Source organism: Choloepus didactylus, chromosome 13 (assembly GCF_015220235.1).
Source record: "Choloepus didactylus isolate mChoDid1 chromosome 13, mChoDid1.pri, whole genome shotgun sequence".
Classification (NCBI taxonomy): domain Eukaryota; kingdom Metazoa; phylum Chordata; class Mammalia; order Pilosa; family Megalonychidae; genus Choloepus; species Choloepus didactylus.
In genome coordinates, this window is record NC_051319.1 from 6,401,833 (window position 1) to 6,418,094 (window position 16,262).

The following is a 16,262-nucleotide window of genomic DNA, read 5'->3' on the forward strand; positions in this document are numbered from 1 at the left end:
TCAGAATGCAGACTCCCGGTTTCACCAAGTGCACGGTTCCTGTGGATTTAGCAGACCTTGTCCAGTTGGTGCATTGTTGGAACTGGTGTTCTGGGTCACTTTCTGGCTTTTTTCTAGTATTTTTCACAGAGGTGTTTGTTCTAGTTTGCTAATGCTGCTGGAATGCAAAACACCAGAGATGGATTGGCTTTTATAAAAGAGGGTTTATTTGGTTACACAGTTACAGTCTGAAGGCCGTAAAGTGTCCAAAATGGCTTTCTCCCAGGACGTTCCTCTCTAGGCTGCAGTTCCTCAAAAATGTCACTCTTAGTTGCACTTGGGGTATTTGTCCTCTCAGTGTCTCCAGAGCAAGAGTCTGCTTTCAACAGCCGTCTTCTAAACGTCTCTCATCTGTAGCTCCTGTGCTTTCTTCAAAGTGTCCCTCTTGGCTGTAGCTCCTCTTCAAAATGTCACTCACACCTGCACTGAGTTCCCTCTGCCCATCAGCTCATTTATATGGCTCCACTGATCAAGGCCCACCCTGAATGGGTGGGGCCACGCCTCCATGGAAATATCTCATCAGAGTTATCACCTACAGTTGGGTGGGGTGCAGTTCCATGCAAATCTAATCAGCACCAATACGTGTGCCCCACAAGACTGCATCAAGGAATATGGCTTTTTCTGGGGGACATACTACATTCAAACCAGCACAATGTTTTTTTGCCCTGTCTCTCCTAGCTGCCATCTTAGGTTCTCCACAATCAATTTTTGAACATTTTCATTACTCCAAAAAAAAAAAAAAATGAAATTAGAAATAAAAAAGAACACCCAAAACATCCCATACCATCCCCCCTATTATTTATTTATTTTTTGTATTTATTTTCTTACTCATCATCCATACACTGGATAAAGGGAGTGCAGCCATAAGGTTTTCACAATTACACAGTCATACTGTAAAAGCTATATAGTTATACAATCCTCTTCAAGAATCAAGGCTACTGGATTACAGTTCAACAGTTTCAAGTGTTTCCTTCTGGCTATTCTAATACACTAAAAACTAAAAAGATATATCTATATAATGCATAAGAATAACCTCCAGGATTTCAAACTCTGTTTGAAAAGATATATCTATATAATGCATAAGAATAACCTCCAGGATTTCAAACTCTGTTTGAAATCTCTCAGCCACTGAAACTTTATTTTGTTTTGTTTCTTTTTTCTTCCCCCATTTGTCCAAGAAGGCTTTCTCAATCCCACAATGCCAGGGCTAGGCTCATCCCTTGGAGTCATGTCCCATGTTGCCAGGGAGATTTACACCCCTGGGAGTTATGTCCGATGTAGTGGGGAGGGCAGTGAGTTTACCTGCAGAGTTGGCTTAGAGAGACTTTTGCGCACTTTCAAACTTCAAATAAATGGAAGCATACCGTATGGCTTTTCTGTAATTGGCTTGTTTTGCTCCATATTATTTTTGAGAGCCATCCATGATTATGTGTACAAGTATACTTCATTTGTTTTCACTGCTAATATATTATTTTATGAAAGTTATCTTTTCTACTGTTGATTCAACATGTGGGCTGTTTTTGGAGTGTTACAAATCAAACAATGCCACTATGAACATTCTTGTATGTTTCCTGGTACTCATGTGTAAGTGTTTCTCTAGGATATATATTGAAGCATGGTTTTGCAGAGTCAGGATTTGCACATGTTCAACTTCACTAGATAATTCTAAAGTAGTTCTGCTGACTTACACTCTAGCATATATGAGTTTCCATTGGCCATTTGTCAATCTAATTACTAATAATGTTGAGCATATTTTCTGTTTTTCCATAAAGTTTTCTTGTTGTTTTTTCAGGAGTGTGTACTGGCTATTCTTTGCCCTTTGCTTTTCATATTCAAAGATAAGTCCCTCTTTACCCCTGATGATATTTGTTGTTCATGAGTCTTTATCTGATACTAATATAGCCACTCAAGCTTTTCTATAACTAGAATGTGCAGGATGTATCATTTTAAAAAAATCATTGGATTTTTATCTATATCTTTATTTTTAAAGTGAGTTTCTTGTAGAGAAAATATAGTTTGTCTTGGTTTTTTAACAGTCTGACAATATCTGCCTTTTAATGGGAGTGTTTAGAACATTTGCATTTAATGTAATTACTAATTGGATATAAATCCACTGTCAGTGTCTTTATCACACCAGACATTTAGACTGTGGTCCTCAGTGTGGATTTAATTATAGTTGGATTTAAATCTACTATCTTGCTATTTATTTTCTATTTATCCTATGTTTTCTTTTTCTTCTTTTCTTGACTTCTTTTGGGTTAATTTAATAATTTTTAGTATTTCATTTTATCTCTATGATTGGCTTATTAGTTATACATCCTTATTTTGTCTTTTTGGTGCATTTTCTAGGGTTTATAATATTCGTGTTTAACATATCTATCTTCAATATTATAACTTTTGACACATATGAACCCTACAATATCCTTCTATTTCTCTCCTCTTATCCATTGTGCTATTGTTGCCATACATTTTACTTTCATATATAAATCTCACAATATGTGTTACATATCTCTGCTTTAATCAGTCAGTTATCTTTTAAATATATAAAAAATGAGAAAAATTTTCTTTTATATTTACCCACGTTACCATTACTAACACTCTTTGTTCCTTTGAGTAAAACTAAGTTTCTATCTGGTATCATTTCCTTTTACCTGAGATCTTCCTTTAATAGTTTGTGTAGTGCAGGTCTGCTGGCAACTAATCTTACTGGCTTTTATTTGTATAAAAAAGTCTGTATTTCACCTTCATATTACTTTTGCTTGATGGATCTATTTTTATTTGTCTGAACTTGGACATAAATATTCACAGTCCTAGTTGCTGTTTCCCTGTAGCTACCCTTCAGTTACTTGGACTTAACTCCAAGCCATCTAGGGAAAGTAAAAATGAAATATCCTGTTGTTTTAACCCTTGCTCTCCTGTGATTCTGCAGCATGGAAATGGGCCCAAAACAGTTGGGTTGTTCCTAGTTTTTCCATTGACCTACTCACTCCTCCAAGTTAATTATTGTTGGTAAAGCTCTTTAGAATTTTCTTCCTTAGTTCTTCAAGCAGACATCATACCTGAGTTTAGAGGATATTTGTGTCCCAGTTGTCTGGCAAATAGTTTTTAGAGGGCATGTTTATAGCCATTCTTTAGTTTTTTTTATATTGTTTTTAAATTAATAAGATTTTTATTTGGGAATAATTTTAGATTTACAGAAAAGGTACAAAAATAATACAGAGAGTTCCCAATTATCCCCTCACCCAGTTTCTCCTAATGCTAACATTTTACATTTCTGTTGTACATTTGTCAAAATTAAGAAACCAACACTGATGCATTACTATTAACCAAACTCCAGACTTTATTTGGATTTCACCAGTTTTTCCAATAATGCCCTTTTATTTTTGTTTTAGGACCCATAGGTGGAGTTTTCTTCTCTATTTTAAGTTCTTTAGGTTTATTTTTGTTGGTTTCATGGATGAGTGTTAAATATTTACTTATTCTACCAAATTTCCTGGTTATCACTACCATTCTTTTATAAACTCTTTATTTCTATTGCTGAGAGCCATAGTCTAAATATCTTGTGTAATAATGACAGTGACAGAGAGAATCACTAACTAAATGTTAGTGTTATATTTAATTCTTGCCATTAAAACTTTAACAGTGTTTTTAAAACATAATGGAAATTAATGGAAATGTTTAATTGCATACAACTATTTTTAAAACTTTTAACTTTTGTGCATAGTTGTCAATTTCTCCAAAACATGAAGCCCTCTACAGAAGCAATCCTAGACCTTCAAAGCCATGGTGAACTTTCTGAAATAATGGTAATGAAAACCACCACCTTGTTTATTTTAGCAGCATGTGATCACATGATTGAAAACTATGTTTTAACAGGAATTTCTCATCATAAATAAATGCATCAATAGGTAAATTCTACAAGTACTTATTAAGCAACTACCAGGTGCAAGGTGTGAATGGGAACAACACAGTAAACAAGAGAGAGGCAATACCCAGCTTCATGAAGTGTATCATCAACCTCTTCTACTTTAGGTCACAGACTCCTTCAGACTTAGAGTTAACATCCAGGTTACCTGGTTTCCTTCTGTGATCTTCATTTGGAGGACAGTGAGCCTGAGTTGCTACTGGAAAGATATGTTTCTTTTACAAATGCAAGTGACCAACCAAATCATAAACCCAGATAATAAAGTGATTCTTTAAGCTGAGAAATCCTACATAGTTTTCTGAAATGTAAGCCACTATCAATTTAACACACATTTTGAGGCTGTATAGTAGACATGTCATCTGCAAAACAAAAACAAAAACAAAGCAACTTGCTGTTCACTTGATTCATCTTTTATATTTGTGAATTGACAAGTAAAATAGAAGAAAAAAAGTCTGGGTCTTATTAAAATAAACAGTTTGTCTTTAAAGGAGAACATAACCTTACTACCCCCTGGTGTGTAATATAGAGAATGTAGTTAAGGGCAGAGACTGCACCTAAAGATCTTTAGAGGATCCTTTTTGCTCTAAGAGTTATGATTCTGATTGCCTAAATAGCACTCACTGCTCTGTTCATGCATGGAAGTTATAGGACATGTACACTAGGAACACACTCGCTTGGACATGTTTGCAGACTATTGTTTCATATTTTCAGTACTCCTTCCTTCAATCAGCATAAATATTTGAGGGCGGGCTGTGTTTAGATGTTTGGTCCCCAATTGATTCAATAAAGGATTTTATTTTTCAAAGGAAAATACAAATGAATACAATATTGAAGACTCAGTTGCAGTTAATTCTATCGTGCCAGGTAAGAATTTTGAAGTTGCACATTTGATTATATGTATATGTAAATATATTTGTATGTAGGGGATTTGCAAATTAGTAATTGTGAGAAGAGCTGCTAAAGACGTAACAACATTGAAATGAAAAGTATTGTACCTGAGAGAAAGTCAGGGTCTTGTCATATCTGCAGATTGAATGTAGGACCAAATTAATAGTAGCCAGTATGTGTCAGATAAAAAACAAACCAGTATTTAAAGGAACCATTGAGCAAGCTTCTTCCCTGAGATTTTTTAATGAGAAATTATAAGATTCCATGGTGCTCCTAATAAGCACACATTTTGTCTAAGTTCCCTTGGCAAAGTGGGATACTTTGGGCAAATGCTCCCCACCTTCTGATTTTGTGAAAAGAGCTGTGGGAGGATCCCAATCTGGGAATCATAGATGGCTGTGAAGGGTCTGAGGACATGCATAGAAGAAAGGCAGAATCATGTAGTGAAAAGAGCATGGTATCTGCATTGAGAGAGATGCAAAAACACATCCCAGATCTGCCTCTTTATTTTATCTCCACAGGTATGGCACAGGGTAAAGCCCAATGGGTTTGGCAGGCAAAGAGTTTGAGTGAGCAACTCAGAGCTGCCTACACCAATGCCAGTTTCTACCAAACGTCTTTGCTTGAGGTCTCTTCCTGTCGGGATATCAACCACTTGCTGCATTGTGATCTGTCCATTACTTCAAAGCACATCAGCAACAATGTGCAAGAGCCCCTGGTATTGCCTGAAATATTTGCCAACTTAAACTCTGTCATGTGTGTAGAGGGTGAAGCTGGTAGTGGAAAGACAGGCCTCCTGAAGAAAATAGCTCTTCTCTGGGCATCAGGATGCTGTCCCTTGTTGAACAGGTTCTGTCTGGTTTTCTACCTCTCTCTTAGCTCTAGCAGACTGGACCAGGGGCTGGCCAATATCATTTGTGACCAACTCCTAGAGACAGAAGGAGCTATTACTGAAATGTGCCTGAGGAACATCATCCAGCAGTTAAAGAATCAGGTGTTATTCCTTTTGGATGACTATAGAGAAATGTGCTCCACCCCCCAAACCATACAAAAACTGATTCAAAAAAACTACTCATCACAGACCTGCTTAATGATTGCTGTCCGTACAAATAGGACCAGGGACGTCCGCCGATACTTAGATACAATTCTAGAGATCAAAGTGTTTCCCTTCTATAACACCATCTATATATTACGGAAGCGCTTTTCGTACGATATGGGCCGTCTGCAAAATTTTATGATTTACTTTGCAAGGAATGAACATCTTCAGAAAATTCAGAAAACTCCCCTCTTTGTGACAGCAGTCTGTGATAATTGGCTTAAGTATCCTTTTTTCCAGTCCTTTGACGATGTGGCTATTTTCAAGTCCTATATGGAATGTCTTTTCATCAGGCATAAAACTACAACTGAACTTCTCAAAGTAACTGTGTCCTCCTGTGGTAAGCTGGCCTTGAAAGGGTTTTTCTCACCTTGCTTTGAGTTCAATGATGATGACCTCACAGAAGCAGGAGTTGATGAAGATAAAGAACTAGCCATGTACTTGATGAGCAAATTCACAGCCCAGAGACTGAGACCAGTCTATCAGTTTTTAAGTCCTGCATTCCAAGAATTTCTTGCTGGAATGAGGCTGATTGAACTCCTGGATTCAGATAGGCAGGAAGATCAAGATTTGGGACTTTATTATTTGAAACAAATTAACTCATCCCTGATGGTTATAGGTCCCTGTAAGAGTTTTTTTAACTACATATCCAGCCATCCTTCAACAAAGGCAGGGCCAAAAATTGTGTCTCATTTACTTCATTTAGTGGATAATAAAGAGTCACTTGAGAATATATCTGAAAATGATGACTTCCTGAAGTATCATCCAGAAATTTCCTTGGAGATGGAATTAATTAGAAAGCTATGGCAACTATCTCCACAAGATTACTTTTCATTCATTTCAGAACATTTACTGCTTCTTGCCCTAAAAATTGCTTATCAAAGTAATACTGTTGCTGCATGTTCTCCATTTATTTTGGAATTCCTTCGAGGAAGAACACTGAGTTTGAATGTCCTTAAATTACAGTATTTTTTTGACCACCCAGAAAGTGTATCATTGTTTAAGAGCATCCGGGTCTTGATAAAAGGAAATAAAAATCTACCTAGAGCAGACTCTTCAGTCCTGGAAAGATGTTTTGACAAATCACAGGCACCAACTATAGATCAGGACTACGCTTCTGCCTTTGAACCTATGAAGGAATGGGAGCAGAATTTAGCTGAAAAAGAGGACAACATAAGGAGATTTCTGAATATGCAACTCAGTGTTCCACCAGACATCAGTACTGGCTATTGGAAACTTTCTCCAAAGCAGTTCAAGATCCCCCTTCTGGAAGTACGTGTAACTAATAGTGATTCTGTGGACCAGGAGATGGTCAGGGTTCTAATGGCAGTTTTCTCAGCTTCACAACTTATCGAACTCCGTTTAGACCATAGCAGGGGGTTTATTGAGTGCATCTGCCCGGTTCTTGAGCTGTACAAGGCCTCTTTCACCAAGTGCTCCATCAATGAGTCTGAACTCAGCGCAGCAGAACAGAAGCTGCTTCTCACCCTGCCTTCCCTGGAATCTCTTGAAGTCTCAGGGACAACCCAATTACAAGGTATGACTGAATATATTTTGGATGACTATTCTGATGTCTAATTTCTTCTCTCTTAGTTTTAGGTGGATAAAAGCTTCTGAAGGTGTGAGACCATGATTGCTTGCTGGCAGAAAAGCTATCAAATAAAACTTCACTAATTTTGTCAGTAGTGTGAATTATTGAAAGACCTGAATAATGGAATGGTTATCAAGTAACTCAGATAAAATTAATAAAACATTACCTAATGAAGACATGAATCACTTGTTATCAGTAAAAGAATGATCTATAATGTAAAATGATGCTTGAAAATTATCTTTCAGTTAGTTAGAGATGCGGCTGCCTATCACCTTTTCCTAATTTTTCAGGACCCACCATAGTGACTGTCATGTGATAGGCATTCCTTGATATTTCTCAAGTTTCTTAAATTTCTGCATGAAAACAATTATTATAAAGTTGGTACCTACAGTTTGGGGAGGACACAGGATTAGCAGAACCTCCATTACCAAAGCATGACTATATAGGTAGAGATGGGGGGAAATATGGTCTGCAATTATTTAAACATTATTAATCCTATTACCGAACACCTTTCTTCTAGAGAGTATAAATAATAATAATGTAATAATGATTGAGCCCTTACTATTGACAGACACTATGGTGAGATTTTATGTACAGCATCTCTTTTAATTCTACACAAAGTATATGAAATAATAATTATTTTTATCCTAAGTATATTTTCTGAAACATATTCCAGTCTTAGACTTGGTTGCCTTGCCTCCAGATCACTGAAGATTTACAATATATATAGAAGAGAAATCTCTGGCCTCTGGGGACAGATTCAGCCCTTAGAGATAAAACTGCACCATACACATGGCTACAACCTGTTCAATCTAAGTCACACTCCCATACCTACTAGTCACATTAAAGCTTTAAAGATAAAAAGATGAAAATGCAATATGGCAGATTGAACAGATCTATTTCTCTTCACTATTTCCTGACATCTCACTATAAATTCAAGTAAACAATGAATTTTAAAAAGGCATAAAATTCTTACACATTGCCAGTGGAAATGCTAAAGGTTACTATCCCTATGGGATAAAATTTTGTATCTAATAAAATTACGTATGATTTATCTCTTAATTCAGCAATGCCATTTCTAGTAATCTACCCCACAGATACATGGACAAAAATAAAAAAAGACAATGAGCAAACTATTTATTGCTAAACTATTTATAATAACAAAAGATTAGAAACAACCCAGTGTTCATCAATAGAGGGCTGATAGGAAAAAAATTATTGTACATCCGTACAGTGGAGTACTGTGCCTCTGTAAAATGAATGAATAGTATCTCTATGTACTACTGTGGAGTGATTTTTGAGAATATACTGTTAAATTTTGAAAAAGCTAGTTACAGAAAAGTATATATAGACTCTTACTGCTTAGGAAGGAAGCACACACAGTACACATATCCATATATATCTTGTCAGTGAAAGGAAAGGATAAATCTTTGTTTTGATATAATTTGAGACTTAGAGAAAAAAATGCAAGACTGGTACAAAGAATTCCTGTATACCATTCACCCAGATTGCCCAAATGTTAATATTTTACCACATACTTTATCATTCTTTTTCTCCTTTCTCTCTCTGTCTGTCTGTCTATAAATGCAACCATATTATTTTTTTTCTGAGCCATTTGAGGATAAGATGCAGACATGAAATCTTTTTGCCTGAATACCATGATATTTAAAACAATGCCCTAAAACAAGGACATTCCCTTACATAACCACTCTACAATTACAAAATTGGAAAATTAACATTGATACAATACTATTATGTAATCTTCAGACCTTAGATTTCACTAATTGTCCTACTAATGTCTACCTATGTCCCTTATGGCAAAAGAAAATACAAGGTCATGCATTGCATTCAGTTGTCATGTCTCTTTAGTCTCCTTTAGTCTAGAACAGTTCACCAATTTTTTTATTCCATGACATTGACATTTTTTAAGCGTATGAGCCACTTATTTTATAAAACACCTCTCACATTGGCCTTGTGGATGTTTTCTCATGGTTGGATTCAGGTTTTGAACTTAATACCACAAAACTGATGTGATTTTTTCAGTGCAATTTATAGGACTATGCTATCAATTTTCCCATTACTGGTAATGTCAGTTTTGATTGCTTGGTTAAGCTGGTGTCTTCCAGGTTTTTCTATTGTAAAGTAACTATTGTTCTCTTTGTAACTAATAAGTACTTGTAAGAATATACCATAAATTTGGTTAAAATGATCTATAAGGAGAGGGAGGAAATCAAAAGAAAGGGACAAGAATTGAAGCTAGACTTCTTTGAATATACCTTATTTTGTACATTTTACTTTGGGATCATATACATTTTTATATGATTACTAAACAAAATTAAAGTTTAAAGCAATCCCTAAAAATAAAAAATAAATGAAACAAATGAACTTTAGTATATAACCAGTTGGTGGTCTAATCATAGAAAGAAACTATTCCTAGTGATTTAAAAATTTGGTAACTATAACATAAGTCTTAGTGTGAGAAACCCTAAGGGCTGCAAAAAAAAAAAAAAAAAAAAAAGAGCTCTTTTCAGTATCGTATTTTGGTTATACCATTTATATCATTATTCTTCTGTGTACACCATTTTGTGTGTAATGTGGGATGAAGCAAACAATAACGATAATAACTGCAAAAGATTGAAATACATCAAATGTGTTTAAATCTGAGTTCATAATGTTACCAAAAACAAAAATACAACCAAACAATCAACAAAACCAATAACTAATTAATCACATTTGGAGGATGCTAGGAAATCAACTCTTTATTTTTAAAACTGGTAAATAAGGGGAAAAAAATCAACAGTTCTTCTTCTTTTTTTATATACATTATACCACTGGGTACTAAATAGTAAATGAGGTAAAGTTTCTCTTTATAAAACTATTTTAACAAATATATGAAGAAAGAATGATAGAATTGAAATACTACCATTTTTCCACCTCTGAGGAATTAAAGAATCTAAGTATTGACCATCAATGGTTGCTGATATCACAAAAGAAGAGACAACTAGACATTATGCTCCACCTAATGAAAAAACAATACCTCTTGTTCAGTTTGCTAATGCTGTCATTTTGCAAAACACCAGAAATGTGTTGGCTTTTATAAAGGGGGTTTATTTGGTTACAAAGTTACAGTCTTAAGGCCATAAAGTGTCCAAGCTAAGGCATCAACAACAGGGTACCCTAACTGAAGGATGGCTGATGGCGTCTGGAAAACCTCTGTTAGCTGGGAAGGCATGTGGCTAGCATCTGCTTGCTCCCAGGTTGCATTCCAAAATGGCATTCTCCAAAATGTCTGCATCAGTTTCCAACGGCTGTCTTCAAAATGTCTTTCTCAGCTTTTTCGCAATGGGTTTGCCGCCAGAACACAGGTGTCGTGAAAACCATCGCTGATTCTTAAGCCAAAATGAGAAAGGAAAAGACTCATATCAACATTGTCGTTACTGGACACATAGATTTGAGCAAATCCACCACTACTGGCCACCTGATCTACAAATGTGGTGGAATCGACAAAAGAGCCGTCAAAAAATTTGAGAAGGAGGCTGCTGAGATGGGAAAGGGGTCCTTCAAGTATGCCTGGGTCTTGAATAAACTGAAAGTTGAACACGAGCATGGTATCACCATTGATATCTCCCTGTGGAAATTTGAGACCAGCAAGTACTATGTGACCATCATTGATGCCCCAGGGCACAGAGGCTTTATTAAAAACATGATTACAGGCACATCTCAGGCTGACTGTGCTATCCTGATTGTTGCTGCTGGTGTTGGTGAATTTGAAGCTGGTATCTCCAAGAATGGGCAGACCCATGAGCTTGCCCTTCTGGCTTACACACTGAGTGTGAAACAACTAATTGTTGGTGTTAACAAAATGGATTCCACTGAGCCACCCTACAGCCAGAAGAGATATGAGGAAATCATTAAGGAAGTCAGCACCTACATTAAGAAAATTGGCTACAACCCTGACACAGTAGCATTTGTGCCAATTTCTGGTTGGAATAGTGACAACATGCTGGAGCCAAATGCTAACATGCCTTGGTTCAACGGATGGAAAGTCACCCATAAGGATGGCAATGCCAGTGGAACCATGCTGCTTGAAGCTCTGGATTGCATCCTGCCACCCACTCATCCAACTGACAGACCCTTGCATCTGCCTCTTCAGGATGTCTACAAAATTGGTGGTATTGGTACTGTCCCTGTGGGTCGAGTGGAGACTTGTGTTCTCAAACTGGGCATGGTGGTCAACTTTGCTCCAGTCAACATTACAAATGAAGTGAAGTCTGTTGAGATCCCCCATGAAGCTTTGAGTGAAGCTCTTCCTGGGGACAATGTGGGCTTCAATGTCAAGAACATATCTGTAAAAGATGTTCATCATTGCAGTGTGGCTGGTGACAGCAAAAATGATCCACCAATGGAAGAAGCTGGCTTCACTGCTCAGGTGATTATCCTGAACCATCTAGGCCAAATCAGTGCTGGCTATGCACTTGTGCTGGATTGTCACAGCTCACACTGCTTGCAAGTTTGCTGAGCTAAAGGAGAAGGTTGATCGTCATTCTGGTAAGAAGCTGGAAGATGGCCCCAAATTTCTGAAATCTGGTGATGCTGCCATTGTTGATATGGTTCCTGGCAAGCCCATGTGTGTTGAGAGGTTCTCTGATTATCCTCCTCTGGGTAGTTTTGCTGTTCAGGATATGAGACAGACAGTTGCTGTGGGTGTCATCAAGGCAGTGGACAAGAAGGCTGCTGGAGCTGGTAAGGTCACCAAGTCTGCCCAGAAAGCTCAGAAGGCCAAATGAATATTACCTATAACACCTGCCACCCCGGTCTTAATTAGTGGTGGAAGAACGGTCTCAGAACTGTTTGTCTCAATTGGCCATTTAAGTTTAGTAGTAAAAGACTGGTTAATGATAACAATGCATCGTAAAACTTTCAGAAGGAGAGGAATGTTTTCTGAACCATTTGTTTTTGTGTAGCAGTTTTAAGTTATTAGTTTTTAAAATCAGTACTTTTTAAATGGAAACAATGACCAAAAATCTGTCACAGAATTTTGAGACCCATTAAAACAAAGTTTAATGAGAAAAAAAAGTCTTTCTCAGCTGCAGCAACAAGCTCCTTCTGTCTGAGCTCTTATATAGGGCTCTAGTAAACTAATCAAGGCCCACACTGAATGGGTGGGGCCACACACCCCTGGAAATTATCTAATCAGAGTCATCACCGAAGTTGGGTGGGTCAGATCTCCATGGAAACAACCTAATCCAAAGGTTCCAACCTAATCAATACTAATATGTCTTCCACCACAAGATTGCATTAAAGAATATGGCTTTTTCTGGGAGACATAATATATACAAACTGGTACACCATATAAGAAATATTCTTGCCAAAAATAAAATAAAACTTGATTCTGATTAAGCCTCTCGACACAACTAGCAATTTACAAGAAAAATAGAGGAAAGAGGCACATGTTGAATGATACCAAGAGAATGCAGTCTCTGGAAAATTCTACAAAACAAATGATCTGGTTTCTTCACCAAATCAACTGCAAGGAAAAAGTGAAAGAGAGAGATGGTGGAAGGTGAAACAATATTTAAAGAGACTTTAAAGGCTTACTTAAAAAAACTTGGGCAGACCTAAATTATAGTATTTAGCAATATACATTTGAATGATAAAACTATTGAGAAAAGTAATATAATTAGTGTAAAAGTCTGCATAATGATTACTCTTCGTAGGGTGTGAGGGGATTGTGATTGGGAATGGGCACGTGGAGAACGTCTGAGGTGACTGATAAGTCTTTATCCCTGATATGAGTGTTAGTTACAAGGGTGTTCACCTTATTATGATGCATTAGCCTAGGGGTCTCCTTCATACATGAACAAGGAGCCACAGAGGTTGCCATGCTTGGCGTCACATGCCCTACTGGGGTGTGGGCAGACGGAGGTGCAGAAAGACCTGCCATAAACGGGGAGACTTTGAAGGAATGAGTAGTAACTTGTTGAACTTCAAACACGCTGAACTTGTAGGCAAGATGAACTGGAATCTGGAGGATCTACTACTACAAAAATATATAACTTGGTTTGGCAATTTCTCCTACCATCTCCTGTGCCCAGAATTTAGTTGAATAAGCAGCAGATGAAGCAGCAGAAGTATCAGTGGAAGTGAAGTTGGGAAGAAGAGAAATTTCATACAGTCCTGTGGTGCTCAGATTCTAGGACACAATAGAAGTTGAATCAAAACTAATTAAAACTAAGACCCCAAATCCTTCCAGCTCAAATCCCAAGATCAAAGGGATTAGCCTTTCTGTGGGAAATTGGAGTTGGGCTGATGAACTGATTAAATAAGATCTTAATCTTGTTTGAAACAACATGTAGACTCAATCCAATAAAAGTTGTCATTTGGCCCCAGCTTAACCCAACTGTTAATGGAATCTGAATAAGTAGCCTCCCATCCCAATTGCCTAATGGAAAAAAGGGCTTGTACTCTCTGAGAAATAACAAAATAAAAATTACACTTCAGTCTCTCTTGTTTTGTTCCTTCAAATACAATGTTCAGCATACAATAAGAAATTCTGAAGGCACATGAAGTAGCAGGAAAACGTGTATGCAAATCAAGAGAAAAGAGTCAATAGAAGCAGACCCATGGATAGTTCAGATATTAGGATTGCAAACAATGACTTTAAAATAACTATGATAAATATTGTTAAATAATATATAGGAGATATGGGTAGAATGAAAAAAGACATGGAAAATTTTGGAAGAAATATTAAAACTCTATAAAAGAACCAACTGTGTACTCTAGAATGAAACAATATAACTTATGAAATGGAGAATTCATTGGATGGCCTTAATTCAGATTGGACACAGAAGAAAGGATCAGTGAACTTGGAGACAGGTCAATATAAATGATCAAAACTGAAGCACAACAGAAAGAAAAAGTTGGAGGGGAAAAAAGCAACAGTATCAGTAACCAGTGGGAAATGTCAAATAGACAAAGATATATGAAATTGAAATTCCAAAATATGAAGGGCAGAAAAAGCACTTGAAAAAAATTGACTGAATTTATCTGAATTTGATGAAAAATATCAGTCCACAGACCCAAAAGCTCAGTGACACTCCAACTATAAGACATATCTAATCAAACCACACCTAGGAAATAAAAGTCAAATGCTAAAAAACCAAAGATATACTAGCAACAAACAATTAGAAAAATTAGAAAAGGTAATAAAATTTTTAAATACCATCTATGATAGCATCAAAAACATAACTAGGAATAAATTTAATGAAAGACATATAAAGACCATGCTGAAAACTATCAAACATTGATTAGAGAAGTTAAGACACAAGTAAACGGTAGATATGCCACGTTCGTGTATCAGAAAACTCATTATTACTAAGATGTCAATTCTCTGAATTGATCTATAGATTCAACACAATTCTAATCTAAATCCCAACCAGATTTTTTTGTAGAAATTGACAAATTTATTCTAAAATGTATCTGGAATGGCACAGGATGTAGAATAGCCAAAATTATTGTGGTGGTTTGAAACTGTATGTACCCCAGAAAAACATGTTTTTCAATCTGTTCCAATCCTGTGGGTCTAAGCCCACTGTAAGTAGGATCTTTTGATTAAGTTACTTCAGGTCATTTAAGGTGTGACCCACATCATTCAGGATAGTCTTAATCCTCTTACTGGAGTTCTTTATAAATGGAATGAATACAGAGAGAGAGAGAAGAAAGCCACAGAAGCAAGAAGTTGACAGCAATGAAACACAGAAGAGAAGGGAGAGACCAGAAGATGTCACCATGTGTCTTGCCATGGTGTAGGGGAGCCAAGGACTGCTGGCAGTCAGTCTTCAGGAAGTAAGCATCGCCCTGATGATGCCTTGATTTGGATATTTTTCCTGGACTCTTAACTATAAGCAAATAAATTCCCATTTGTTTAAGCCAAACCCATTTCATGATATTGCTTTGAGCAGCCTTGGAAACTAAAATAACCTTGAAAAAGAAAAACAGAGTTTCATGACCCTACATGATTTCAAGACTTACTATAAAGCTACAAGAATTAAGACAGTGTAGTTTTGACATAAGGAAAGACAAATGGGTCAATTTCTAAGAAGTCAAACAAAATAGAAATTCCAGAAGAGACCCAGAAATAGACCAATAGGATCAATTGTGTTTTGGCAATGCAATTTCAATAGGGGAAAGGAAAGTCTCTTCAAGAAATTGGGCTGCAACAAATGGATATCCATATAGAAAAAATATTGACATCTACCTCACCTCATAACATATGCAAAAATTATTTTGAAATGGATCATAGACTAAGTGTAAAAGTTAAAACTATCAAGTTTCTGGAGGGAAATAGTAGAATATCATCATGATTTGAGGATAGGCCAAGATTTCTCAGATGGGACACAAAAAAGAAAATGGATAATTTAGGCTTAATCAAAATTAAAATGTCTGTTTTTCAAAAGATACCTTAAGAAAATGAAACAAAAATGTTAAGAAAAAAAAAAAAAAAAAAAAAAAAGCCAGATTTAAAAAAATATATCCAGTGTGATTCAATTTCTAAGAAGTTCAAAAACAGTCAAAACTAATGTATGCTGCTAGAAATCAGAAAATGATTGCATGGGGAGAGGAAGATCAGCTTGAAAGGACAAGTGAAAACTTTGAGTTGAACGCTGGTTTCATGGTGGTATGTATTTGTCAAAAGTCATTGTACTGTATACTTGCAATCTATG

General features: G+C 36.4%; 1 protein-coding gene across 6 annotated transcripts in view; it reads left to right on the plus strand.

Moving 5' to 3' along the window:
* The window catches only part of LOC119507872 (NLR family apoptosis inhibitory protein), a 63,143-nt gene that overhangs the window by 42,024 nt on the left and 4,857 nt on the right, over positions 1-16,262 (plus strand). For all 6 annotated transcript variants that reach the window (XM_037801106.1, XM_037801107.1, XM_037801101.1 and 3 more), the window contains exons 8-10: positions 3,764-3,845; positions 4,771-4,828; positions 5,374-7,485. In XM_037801106.1, coding sequence (XP_037657034.1) covers positions 3,764-3,845; positions 4,771-4,828; positions 5,374-7,485 — 2,252 coding nt within the window. The remainder of the gene's footprint in view (positions 1-3,763; positions 3,846-4,770; positions 4,829-5,373; positions 7,486-16,262) is intronic.